At 40.9% G+C, this 13,231-nt stretch overlaps 1 protein-coding gene across 1 annotated transcript; it reads left to right on the forward strand.

The window, feature by feature from the left end:
• Nucleotides 1–6,618: 6,618 nt before the first annotated feature.
• On the forward strand, nt 6,619–10,056 carry LOC115785193 (homeodomain-interacting protein kinase 3-like). Its single transcript, XM_030736686.1, has 8 exons — nt 6,619–6,986; nt 7,112–7,303; nt 7,392–7,573; nt 7,745–7,868; nt 7,974–8,093; nt 8,259–8,345; nt 8,432–8,619; nt 9,033–10,056. The coding sequence occupies exons 1-8, from the start codon at nt 6,777–6,779 to the stop codon at nt 9,721–9,723; spliced, it is 1,794 nt and encodes a 597-aa protein (XP_030592546.1). The 5' UTR covers nt 6,619–6,776; the 3' UTR covers nt 9,724–10,056.
• Nucleotides 10,057–13,231: the final 3,175 nt, after the last annotated feature.

Genomic DNA, 13,231 nt, shown 5'->3' on the forward strand with positions numbered 1-13,231 from the left:
AATCTCTCATCATTGCTTTTTGCCATTTATTTAAACGACTGAGAATTATTTGAGTCAATCTTACAAAGGTTTAAATAGCCTTGCATCTAAGTTTTCCGAGTTTCTTAATAGTGCGGAGGTAGAAGTGTATATTAGGTTATATGTACTTCTTTACGCGGATGATACTATTGTTATGGCAGAATCTGAGGATGAGTTACAGCTCGCTATTAACTGTGTTTATAAGTACTGCAATGAATGGAAACTCACTGTAAATACAGCAAAACCCAAAAATATTGGATTCTCCAGGGGCAAAATCTGGAATCTTCCTATTTTCCATTTTGGCCCTGATTATATATATATCTAGGTACCACATTTAATTATAATGGTAATTTTACTAAAGCTACTGATAAATTAATCAAGCCAGACGTGCACTGTACAGTCTGAAAATTAAGGCGCTTAAGTTAAATCTCCCTATTGATATCCAGTGTGAACTCTTTAACAGAATGATCGTACCCATCTTGTTATATGGATCTGAAGTAAGGGTTTTAACAAATTAGATCAAGTTATTATGTTCCAAAAGAAATTTTTAAAAACTTTACTTGGAGTTAATAAAAGAACAGCAAATTGTATGGCATTTGGAGAATTGGGTCAACTTAGTATTGAAGCACTAGTATACAAAAGAATGATACATTTTTTGGGCTATCTAAGAATACCATTAGTCGGAGAATTGATGATATTTATAAGCAAAATTGGTATGGTGAAATCCGGAGTAATAGGTTATGTTCAAACTATTGTTACTTTAAATTTGAAAATTCTTTGGAAAGTTATCTTGTCTCTAACCTGAATCATCATGATCGTATACATTTTGCTAAATTTCGTTGTGGAAACCATCGGCTCCCTATTACAGAAGGTCGTTTTTTAAATGCTATAACTCAGGCTGAATGTAATCTTTGTAATATGAAGGCTATCGGTGATGAATATCATTATATACTTGTTTTTTAATGGTACTCTCATACCCTGAAAGGGGTCGTTTTAGAGTAAATAAAATTGAAATTGAAATTGCGACTGGTTAGAGGTGAGGGGAGGGAGACAGGACAAAAGACATGCTGTGGAAGAGAACCAGAGATTAATAATAACTAATGATTAAATGCAGAGTGGTGTATAAACCGAGTGAAAAGAGGTGAATGAAAAAGAAACACTGCATCATGGGAACCCCCCAGCAGCCTAGGCCTTGAAGATGGAGCTGCCCAGCAGGAGGAAAAGAGGAAGACCACGGAGAAGATTTTGCCAAATTTCACAGAATTTAGCAAAGTTCTAAAACTGATTTCAAGGCAGATTAAAGTGGTAACTTTATGAAAAAGAAAAAAAAAGTTGGATAGTCTATAAGATTACAGCCAGAAATCTGCAAAACATACAAACAAACAAACAAAAATAACACATAAGAAAAAAGTCACAAAAGTCAGGTCACAGATGTATGAGGAAAAATACCGGCTTCTTTCTCATTATAAAGCCACGAAGCTGTGAGAAATCACTCAGAGATTAAAGTCATTATTAAAAAGGGAAAAAAAAAAACAGGTTTGAAGGTTTCTGTACCCGTTTTGTTCACATTCTTCCCTCATGACTGGATTAATATGTTTAACTTTGTATTCCACCAACCACTAGAGGGCAGCAATACTCACGACACTGCAGTGCTGTCAGAACTAATGTAAAAGAAAAGAGAAAAAAAAACTGCTTCCTATTATTAGTAAGTTATTTTCTGACAGTACAAACAGCGGTACAATCTGACTTTGACTCATGAGCATTTCTGCCCTCTAGTGGTCACAGTGCAACAACTACATAAGCGTCCATGTTTTATTTTGAAAGCATCAATATCTAAAGGAAAAATGAAGTAAAAATGTAATTTTGTGTTTGACTCAATGGCTTCATAAATGTTTGTGTTTTCAGCAGTTATTGGATTGACTTTGATGCTGTGGTTCACTTGTAGTGACATATTGTCACCACTAGAGGACAGGAAATAGAAAAGGCAGCAATTTGAACCAAAATCTACAATATTTTCCTCTCTGCCTCAGAGTGCAGTTTTCCAGAATAAAGTTTGGTCTGTCCATATACAATAATTTACTATACAACTATTACCTTCTTACAGTAGAAGCTTTACAGCCCTGTAGACCTGAAATTGGGCCACTGGTGCCATAAGGATAGTGGAAAGTTGAACACAGGTATGTTTTTAACATTAGTGTATTGGCAGTGCGGTGATTAGCATATAGCAATATATAATTTCAATATATAAATATTTTGAGTGTTTCTGCACAAAAAATTCTCAATATTACACAAATACAAACAGGATGAGATTTAGTTTAAACATGATGCAACAAGATGCAAAAACACGCCTATGTTGAATTTGCTGTTGATCAAAGTGTTAAGAGGTTCATCTGCATTTTAGTGTAAAGATTACTCTAGCATACTTTAAAATATACCTTAATTTTAAAAAATGAAGGCAAAGATTGTCTAAATAGAGTTAGGTTAAATATGGGAAGTGTACCAGTGCACTAATGCAGTTTGACTGGGCCGTGACATCAGGTGTTGACATTTTCTGTGTATTATCATTTTAATTACAGGATCTCACAATGTTGTCATGATATCTGTCTCCTGTGCTTCTACATTTGATTACAGTACTTCCAACATAGAATTACTGTTTCCTAAGAGCCGGTTGCAGCTGTGTGTAAGCACTGCAATGCACAGCTGTATAGTTATTTACATGGCATGTTCCAGCAAGAAGTTTCACGGGTTCAGCATAGCATGAGGCTTCATGTCTCCAAAAGCAGCATACGTGAGTGTGGGGCAGTACTTTAGGGGGCTTTGCACTCAAAGCAGCTCTGCCTTTAACACACATACGCGTGCGCGCGCGCACACACACACACACACACACACACACACACACACACACACACACACACACACACACACACACACACACACACACACACACACATCAAACAAACTGGAACTTGTATTTGACCTGCACCTGCAGTCTTGATCTGCAGATAACCCCTCACATCACACAAGCTCCCAAACAAAACAAAAAACAATCTCAGACATTATAAAATCAAATTCAGTATGGAGGATATAAAGGTACCCTGAATCAAAGCACCCCTAATTGGTTCCTTGCTGAAGCCAAGAGTAGACTACCCAACAGGTCCTGGATAGATATTTTCAGGAGCTCAGGAGGAACAAGTGAATGAAGATGTATCTGAAGAGGAAGATGGGGAGGAATGCAACCCAGAGGATGATGCATCTTCAGATAAAGAAGAGGAAATCCCTCAAGCTGACAGAGACATTTTTGTCAAAGAACGGCAAAACTGCATGGTCCTCATCAAATTCAGACAGCAACCAGGGAAGAACAGCAGCATCAAACATCATAAGGATGACTCCAGGAGGAGTCGAGGAGTACAAGGTATTCGGCCGCCCATGTCCGGGACATTTCATCCACCTTTCTCCTGTTCATCACACCAGCCATCGAAAAAGTCATTCTGGAGAATTCAAATTTGGAGGGTTTTCGGAAATATGGAGAAAACTGGAAAAATATGGATGAGATTGACCTGCTTGGCTACATAGGGCTTTTGATATTAGCAGATTTATATAGGTCCCGTGGCGAGGCTACATATAGTTGCTGGGAGGAAGGGAGTGGAAGGGCAATTTTTCGTGCCAAAATGCTGCTGAAAGTCTTTCACACTTTCTCAAGAATGCTGAGATTTGACAACTGTGAGTCAAGACCAGCAAGGCGTGTGACAGACAAACTGGCAGCCATCAGAGCCATCAATATAATTATTCTGAAGTAATTACTTCACATTTATATAATAGCAATAATAAAGCTTTACTTTGTAAAACAAAACTGATATGACAGTAAGTTTGTGGTAAAAAAGAAAAAAAGTGTATTATGGTGAGTGTGTTTTTGTATTGTGTAACAAAAAATACGTGATAAAAAATGAATTGAACTGAGTTAAATTGATAAATAACAGGTTGTTTCATCATGCAAAATAGATTTTAGATTTAAAATTCAATTGGGCTGCTCTGGTAGGGCGGGTCATTTTTGACCCGTAGGACAAGGGGAGTAAACACAATGTTAAAATCGCACAAGGGTTAAACTCAAACAATTAGCTAAGGTCAAACAGATCCTCTCAAAACAGGACTTTGAAATCGTATTCCATGCGCTCATTACATCACAAATGGATTACTGTAACTCTCTTTATTATGGGGTTTCCCAGACATCCCTGTCCCGTCTTCAGCTGGTGCAAAATGCAGCTGCTCGTCTTTTAACTGGTACACGGAAGAGAGATCATATTTCTCCTGTTTTGGCCTCACTGCACTGGCTCCCTGTTCATTTTAGAGTGCATTTTAAAATTCTTTTGTTTGCTTTTAAGTCATTAAATGGTCTTGCCCCCCCCTTACCTCTATGAGCTCCTACATGTGCACTCGCCCTCCCGGTTGCTCAGGTCCGCTGATCAGCTGCTCCTGGATGTGCCAAGGACACAACGAAAGCTCAGGGGGGACAGAGCTTTTGCTGTGGCAGCACCTAGGCTGTGGAATTCACTTCCACTCCATATTAGACAGCCTTCCTCACTGTCCATTTTTAACTCACTTCTTAAAACCCACCTTTTTTCATTGGCAACTGCTTGAGAGTTGACTTTGATTGATTTTTACTCATTTCTTTTATTTATCAATTTTAATTATGTTTAATGTTTTGAATGTTTTCATATTTTATTGTGTTTGAATATTAAGCACTTTGGTCAGCACTTGCTGTTTTTAAAGTGCTATATAAATAAAGATGGCTTGGCTTGGCTCCTCTGGTGGGGAAGGAGCCTGAGCTAGCGTGTGAGGTTGAGAGGTACCGGCTAGATATAGTGGGGATGACCTCAGTGCACAGCCTGGGATCTGGCTCCTGGAGAGGAGACTGGTTCCTATTGTATGGTCTTTTTCTTATAATATAAAGTACCTTGAGGTGACTGGTTGTTGTGATTTAGTGTAAATAAATAAAATAAAATTGAACTGAATTGAACTGAGGGGCTGGACTCTGTTGCAGTCTGGAGGTGCTCTTGGTAAGAGGGCTGGGTTGGGCATCCTTGTATCCCCTCAGCTTGCTGCCTGTACGTCAGAATTTTTCACTGGTGGACAAGAGGGTTGCTTCCCTGCTCCTTCAGGCCGGGGAACGGGTCCTGACTGTTGTTTGCATGAATCACAGTTTAGAGTACCTAGAATTCTTGGAGTTCCTGGGTGAGGTGCTCAAGTGTGCTCCATCCAGTTCAAATCCTGGCTACTCTAGGCTGCATTCCAGTGTATCCTTGGATAAGATACTTAACCCCAAGTTGCTCTCCGACACAACCGTTGGAGTGTCAATGTTAGATAATAAACAGCACTTAGCTTAGATAAGCATGGAAGTGCTTGTATGAATGGGTGTGAATGGGGTAAATGTAAACATGTTGTATAAGCGCTTTGAGTGCTCAGACTGAGTAGAAAAGCGCTATATAAGAACTAGTCCATTTACCATTTCTGATAGGCATGAAATGTTCATATCGCACATAAAAGGACGCAGAGTACATACTTTTCGTCCTTGCTCGTAATCGCTGTCTGTGTTTACCTCTGTGCTGCACACAGATGCTGCACTAGTTTGGTAAAATGTGTTTGCAGCACAGGAAAGGGGAGCATGTTCTCCCACGTTTGTGCCCTTCAGCTTCCGTGTCCAGACGAGGACCCGCCCACACTCATACGTAAATGATCAGTTCACAAAGCGAGGTGGAAACGCAGGCCCGGTTCATTGAAACCGACACCAGCACTGGCAGTAGCAAATGACTGATGGGCTGGTTCTGGCCCCTGGGCCACCAGTTGAATAGCACTGGTCTACAGCTTAGTGTCAGCATCTTATATCATATCTTTTAAATACATGTGGCACACATGAGCTGATTAGAAACCCTCAAACATTGAACAATACACCTGAGCATCTACACAAACATATAAGATTGTCATCTCGAAAGAATGCAGTGTACTGGGCCTCTTAATGCTGACTTAAACAAGACCTTTTCCTAGGTAACTGTTTCATATACGCGTACATTGGTATTAATGTAACTGACACAAGCCCAAAAAGATCCGTCTGCTCCCAGGATCAAATTGGGAACCTTTTGCTTGCTAGGCAAATGTGTGAACCACTATGCTATGGATCCACTTGATTATTGCAAAATAAAAATAATGTAAAGGCATATATGTCACTTTTGCTTGTGGCAGAGTACTATTACAGTGTGCCATATGAATGCTTCTTCCAGCAGATCATGTGTGTAAGAAAGTAGGCACTAAAAAGCTATGTAAATGTGGTAAATGCAAGAGCTATAAACATCTCACTTAATGCAGGTGTTGTAGTATTATTGCTATTTTTAATGAAAACATTCGATTAAATTTCATTCCACACTGAAATCTTTTTGTTCTGTAGCAGATTTACATTCAGAAAACCTTCATTTTACATGTATGAAGAAATTAATATCAGCTATAAGTTTCCTGTCATTTTCTAAGTGTGGTCAGAACTTTTGATTGTAACCTTTGATGTTAAAAGCCACGGAATGTAGAATGTTGTCAGACTGCAAGAAGGGTTCAGGGGTCCCTGATCCAGTCTGAACCTTTGTAATGTAAAAATGCCACAAAGTAACAAAGCCACGGAATGTAGAATGTTGTCAGACTGCAAGCAGAGTGAAGATTGAACAGTTTCACCAAACCTTTGGCGTGACAACAGGAAAAAATCGACGCTCATAAAAGTCATGGCATCAAACATGTACTCCAACGTACAAGCCCAAGACGAGATAGTCCCTGGAAGCCGGCTCACCTCCAGCTTCTCCAGCTACGAAGTATTAAGTATCCTTGGAGAAGGGACTTTTGGCAAGGTTGCAAAATGTGTCAGGATGGCTGACAAGAAGACCGTAGCCATAAAAGTAATGAAAAATTACTCAGTGGAGGTGGCAAACATTGAGGTACAAACTGCTCCTTAAAATTTCTCTTTCAAAGATGTGTGTAGTGGTTGTGAAAACTGCAGAAATACTTATTGTGCAGTACAAATGTCAAACTAATGTAAAACCTATCTGTGATCTGTTTCCAGGTGGTTATGCTATACATGCTCAGCATGCATAACAGCCACAAACACAACATGGTTGAATGGTATCAGGCTTTTATGGATAGAGGTCATCCATGTCTGGAGTTTGAGTATCTTGACAAAAGTCTGTTTGACTTTATGCTAGAAAGACATTTTCAGCCACTCAGTTTAACGCAAATTCGACCAATAGTCATGCAGGTATGTTGAACTCTGATTCTCCACATTAATGAGTGCTTTGAAAATCAAATTTCATTATGACATTTTTTTTTTTTTGGGTATCGTTCAGATTGCAGTAGCTCTGAAACACCTGAAGTCTATTGGAATCATACATGCAGACCTCAAACTAGATAATGTAATGTTAGTCAATCACCAACAAGAGCCATACAGAATTAAAGTGATTGACTTCGGCCTGGCTCAGGTCACCTCTGCTGCCACAGTGGGCTCTTGCCTTCAGACCTCTCCATATCGGTGAGTAGCTGGACTCAAATCTGATCTCTTACTCACACAGTCACACAAACCTCCTGAGTCTGTGCTTTCTGTTAGGAGTTTCTCAGCTGTAGTACAAATCATACTTATCCAAATCATCGTGATTGACAACAAATGTAACAACTACAATCATTGCTCTCTGTCCTCCATCAGGTCCCCGGAGATTATTCTAGGGCTTCCGTTTACAGAGGCCATAGATGTTTGGTCTCTGGGAATCATTGCTGCCACTCTATACCTCGGTTTCCTACTGTACCCTGGATACTGTGAATATGAGATGGTGAGTAAACAGTACCCCTAAAGTCTGTTTTTTGCTTGACTGAAATATATGACAAAATTCTGTGCTGGACTCCCAGTTTGACTACATTTTCTCTTGTATTTACAGATGAGATATATAGTAGAAACCCAAGGGAAGCCAGAAGACAAAATGTTAAACTCTGGGCAAAAGACCTCCCTTTTTTTCTACAAAGAGTGTAATTCCACCACCAGTAACTGGAAACTCAAGGTACTGACCACTTCACCATTGCTCTGTTTACTCCTGTATGCCAGTCTCTAAACTCATTTGCAAACTATTTCTTTTCTAACCCTCAATTTTTAACATATTATCAAATATTTTGTTTTGAGAGCCCATTTGTCCTACAATTTGCTGACAAGTTTCCTATCTTTTCAGACACCTGTAGAAGTTTTCCAAGACACAGGGAATTGGTTCATAGACAGAAGAGAAAGAAAGTTTACCTCTCTGGATGACCTCTTACATGTAAGTACCCTTTGGCCATGCTGTGAAAAAAAAAAAAAAAAAAAAAGTCTTTTTGGTTGACATTTGTTGCTTTCTTCATTTTTCAGCTCCGGGAACCCGAGCATCAAAATTATGCTGATAAAGTTGCAGAAATGGCTGATCGTTTGATGTTCACTGAAATGATTAAAGAACTGCTTCAGCTTGATGCTGAAACACGGATTACACCCGAACAGGTGCTGGATCATCCCTTTGCAAAAATGAGCCACATGGCGTCCTTCCACCACCTGAGCTCCTAGTAAGTCAACACTTTTTTATTTAGAACAATTGTTCTCCCTTAACCTCCCACTGCACACACACACGTACAACACATTTCCCCACACTAGTAAAAAGAAACAGGTTTAAATTTAGGTAAACACAACCTTGGTTGGACAGTAACAACATTCCCCTCTTAACTCCTTTGTAAACAATAAGGGTGTACTTAGTTTTTCACACACTTGTCATGGTATATATGTCACGCTTTGCAGTTCATCTGGGGTTGTATTTATGCACATTTTAATCCCTAATAATGACCAGATTCAATTTTTTAACTGAAAGAAGATGTGATTTTTTTTTTACCGTGACTCTTTGTTGTATATCTCACTTTATGTGAAAATGTTGCATCCATATGAGTGAATAATTTAGCATATTGAATGATTCGCTGTCTTGCAGTGTAAAGTCCTGTTATCAGCACACAGAGATCTGTAAGAAAAACAGCCCAGTGTCTTCAGATAGCAGGACAGGAGTGAGTGAATCTCTGCAGCAGCCCATGTCTGAGACCAGACAACCTGCCCAACAGCAGCTTCATCCCCCTGCAGCTGAGAGCAAAATCCTGGAGAGGCCCCCTTCCTCCAGGACCACAAGCCCATCCCAAAAAAACTGTCCTCCCCCTTCAATTCAGAGAAGCAGACCCAACTGCTCCAGGCCCAGTCACTGTGAAACTGCCCAGACAGTTTCAGTCAAACCAAACTTTAAAAGAAAGCACCCTGATGAAGATACAAAGGACACCAGTCAGTTAGTAAAAAGGAGGACGACTGACTGGAAAGATGTGGGTGAAAAAATACCCCCCTCTTCCACAGACGTGACGTCAGACCAATACCAAAAGAAATTCCGGTATTCTCCTGGGCCGTCCTGCTCAACCAACAGGACACAGAAATCCATGACAAGGACTAAGAGGAGGATCAGGATAAAACTGCCTTCCAGAGCCTGCAAAAGAGGGCCAGAAAACACCACGGAGACAGCTGGAGCAGCTTTAGATCTAAAGGACAGTCGGGCTGATGATCACCGCTGCAGAGAAGCAAGAGGAGCAGCAGCAGCACACCATACAATTTCTCCCGCAAATCGTTGGCATCATGGCGATTAAGTGGAAGTGGGAGGGCTGTTCCAGAACTCATCTCGCTCTTAAAGTCAATTTTCTCGAAATATGACTTCGGCAATAACTCTATGAGGCTAACAGTTATCCTTCAGCTGCTGGCTAGAGATTAAAGATAACAGCAGAAAACGTTCTGCAGAAAAGCTTCAACTTCTTAGGAAACACAGCATCCATTCCACTTCGGATGTTGAAGCTGTCCTTTTTTGGAATATAGCTAATCTCATGATGCTGCTGCACTACTGCATGTCATTAACCTCCGTCTTGTCTTCGCAACAGTTTGTGTTTTGTCCTTGTCTCTGTCGCTCCTTTCTCTCTTCTCTTTCCCCTCACCCCCAACCGGCCGCGGCAGATGGCCGCCCCTCCCTGAGCCTGGTTCTGCCGGAGGTTTCTTCCTTTAAAAAGGGAGTTTTTCCTTCCCACTGTCACAAAGTGTTTGCTCATAGGGGGTCACTTGATTGTTTTCTCTGAAATACTGTAGGATCTTTACCTTACAGAAATTTTTAAATTGAATAAAGTAACACAAATTTAAAAGTAAACTGTTTCCTTATCATTGCAATAGTCAGGAAATTAGTGAATAACATAACAATGCAACATTAAGGCATCATTTTCTATAGAACGTACTCACTGATCTGTCATTTTGCATGAAAATCCCAGAGGGAAATTTCTGTTGTTACAGAATAGTAACAGGCTGTCACTTGGTGTTGGCTCTCACTGCGGTATTGTATCACTTCCTGTTCCTGTTTCGATTTATCTGGATAATAACATATTTTAGTGTAATCTTCACCTACTTTAAATAGCATACTCTTTGCTGAATCACCTGTATTCACATTACCGTATTTTCCGGAGTATAAGTCGCACTTTTTTTCATAGTTTGGCTGGGGGTGCGACCTATACTCCGGAGCGACGTATATGTGACATTTATAACACATGAACCAAAATTCTCCAGCCACTTGACATCTCCGTGAACTGCAGCTTTAAGGCAGTCTTGCGTAACCTGTGGGCGCAGTGGATGATGTATGGAGAGCACAGCTTAACGGCAACTGGGAGAATGCGCCACCCAACTTTCCTGGAAGTCATTGGATGGATCAAGAAAACATGGGCTTCAGTGACAAACCATCCTGTTGGGATTCAGAAAGGCTGGAATAATTGGAACTGCAGCTGACGACGAGTCTGACTAACGCGACACAGAAGAGGAAGCGGCGCTTCGTCTACGGAGTGTACGGAATTGTTTAGAAGTGACACCGAGGATGAAGACTTCAATGGATTGATGGTTTGGTTAACTTGTTAGTATGTTCTTTATGCTATGGTTATCTGAATAACTTAATGTTACGTTAACATACCGAACACGTGTTCGTTGTGCGTCATGTAGCTGAATGTGCTACGTTAGCATAACGTAGGCGTAACCGTGTTCGTCCTGTTCTTTAATCCATTATTATTTTAAATTGCCGTTCAAGATGGAATTTCTGCTCTGGGTCTCGGATTCTATCACCCCCCCCCCCCCCCCCAAAAAAGTGCGACTTATAGTCCAGTGCGACCTATATATGTTTTTTTCTTCTTTATTATGCATTTTTTGGCTGGTGCGACCTATACTCCGGAGCGATGTATACTCCGAAAAATACGGTATTCACTTTATTTGTTTTTAGAAATTCGCTAGCTTAGCTCAGCTAGTAGCTTAGCCCTTAGCCGACTCACTAGCAGCATGGCTTCTTCTCCTGTCTCTCCTGCACTTTCCTGCTCTGGGTGTCACATGTTTAGTTACTCCTCGCCTCCTTTAGCAGTAACGGTACTTGTAATAAATGTAGTCTGTTTGTAGCTCTGGAGGCCAGGCTTTCTGAATTGGAGACTCGGCTCCGCACCCTGGAAAATCCTACATCTAGCCAGGCCCCTGTAGCGGGTGCGGACCATAGTAGCTTAGCCGTCGTTAGTTCCCCCCCAGCAGATCCCAAGCAGCAGGGAAAACAGGCCGGCTGGGTGACGGTGAGGAGGAAGCGTAGTCCTAAGCAGAAGCCCCGGGTACACCACCAACCTGTTCACGTCTCTAACCGTTTTTCTCCACTCGGCGACACACCCGCCGAGGAACAAACTCTGGTTATTGGTGACTCTGTTTTGAGAAACGTGAAGCTAGAGACACCGGCGACCATAGTCAAATGTCTTCCAGGGGCCAGAGCAGGCGACATTCATGGAAATTTGAAACTGCTGGCTAAGGCTAATCGTAGATTTGGTAAGATCGTTATTCACGTCGGCAGTAATGACACCCGGTTACGCCAATCGGAGGTCACTAAAATTAATATTGACTCTGTGTGTAACTTTGCAAAAACAATGTCGGACTCTGTAGTTTTCTCTGGGCCCCTCCCCAATCAGACCAGGAGCGACATGTTTAGCCGCATGTTCTCCTTGAATCGCTGGCTGTCTGAGTGGTGTCCAAAAAACGACGTGGGCTTCATAGATAATTGGCAAAGTTTCTGGGGAAAACCTGGTCTTGTTAGGAGAGACGGCATCCATCCCACTTTGGATGGAGCAGCTCTCATTTCTAGAAATCTGGCCAAATTTATTAACCCTCCTAAAAACTGACTACCCAGGGTTGAGACCAGGAAGCAGAGTTGCAGTCTTACATGCCTCTCTGCAGCTTCTTTCCTCCTGCCATCCCCCCAAAACCTCATCCCCATAGAGTCGGTGCCTGCTCCCAGACCACCAAAAAACAAAGCTAAAATCAGCAAAAAGCTATTTAAGCATAGAAATTCAAAAACAATGAATAATACAGCTTCATCAACTTCACCAAAAAATAAAACAATTAAATGTGGATTGTTAAACATTAGGTCTCTCTCTTCCAAGTCCCTATTAGTAAATGATTTAATAATTGATCAACGCATTGATTTATTCTGCCTTACAGAAACCTGGTTACAGCAGGATGAATATGTTAGTTTAAATGAATCAACACCCCCGAGTCACAGTAACTGTCAGAATGCTCGAAGCACAGGTCGAGGAGGAGGATTAGCTGCAATCTTCAATTCCAGCTTATTAATTAATCAAAGACCCAGACAAAGTTTTCATTCTTTTGAAAGCCTGACTCTTAGTCTTGTCCATCCTAATTGGGAAAATCAAAAACCTGTTTTATTTGTTATTATCTATCGTCCACCTGGTCCTTACTCAGAGTTTCTGTCTGATTTCTCAGACTTTTTATCTGATTTAGTGCTCAGTTCAGATAAAATAATTATAGTGGGTGATTTTAACATCCATGTAGATGCTGAGAATGACAGCCTCAACACTGCATTTAATCTATTGTTAGATTCAATTGGCTTCTCTCAAAATGTAAAGGAGCCCACCCACCACTTTAATCATACTCTGGATCTTGTCCTGACATATGGCATAGAAACTGAAGACTTAACAGTATTCCCTGAAAGCCCCCTCCTGTCTGATCATTTCTTAGTAACATTTACATTTACTTTAATGGATTACACAGCACTCCTCCGTGAATCGCCACCTTATCGTGGTGGAGGGG

Source organism: Archocentrus centrarchus, chromosome 8 (genome assembly GCF_007364275.1).
Source record: "Archocentrus centrarchus isolate MPI-CPG fArcCen1 chromosome 8, fArcCen1, whole genome shotgun sequence".
In the NCBI taxonomy this organism is placed as follows: Eukaryota; Metazoa; Chordata; class Actinopteri; order Cichliformes; family Cichlidae; genus Archocentrus; species Archocentrus centrarchus.

Excerpts from the sequence above, each read along its gene's own strand:
- LOC115785193 (XM_030736686.1), top strand. The coding sequence starts at position 6,777 with ATGGCATCAAACATGTACTCCAACGTACAAGCCCAAGACGAGATAGTC. Across the intron at positions 6,987-7,111 it reads TGGAGGTGGCAAACATTGAG|GTGGTTATGCTATACATGCT; the intron begins GTACAAACTGCT and ends ATCTGTTTCCAG. Across the intron at positions 8,346-8,431 it reads CTCTGGATGACCTCTTACAT|CTCCGGGAACCCGAGCATCA; the intron begins GTAAGTACCCTT and ends TTCATTTTTCAG.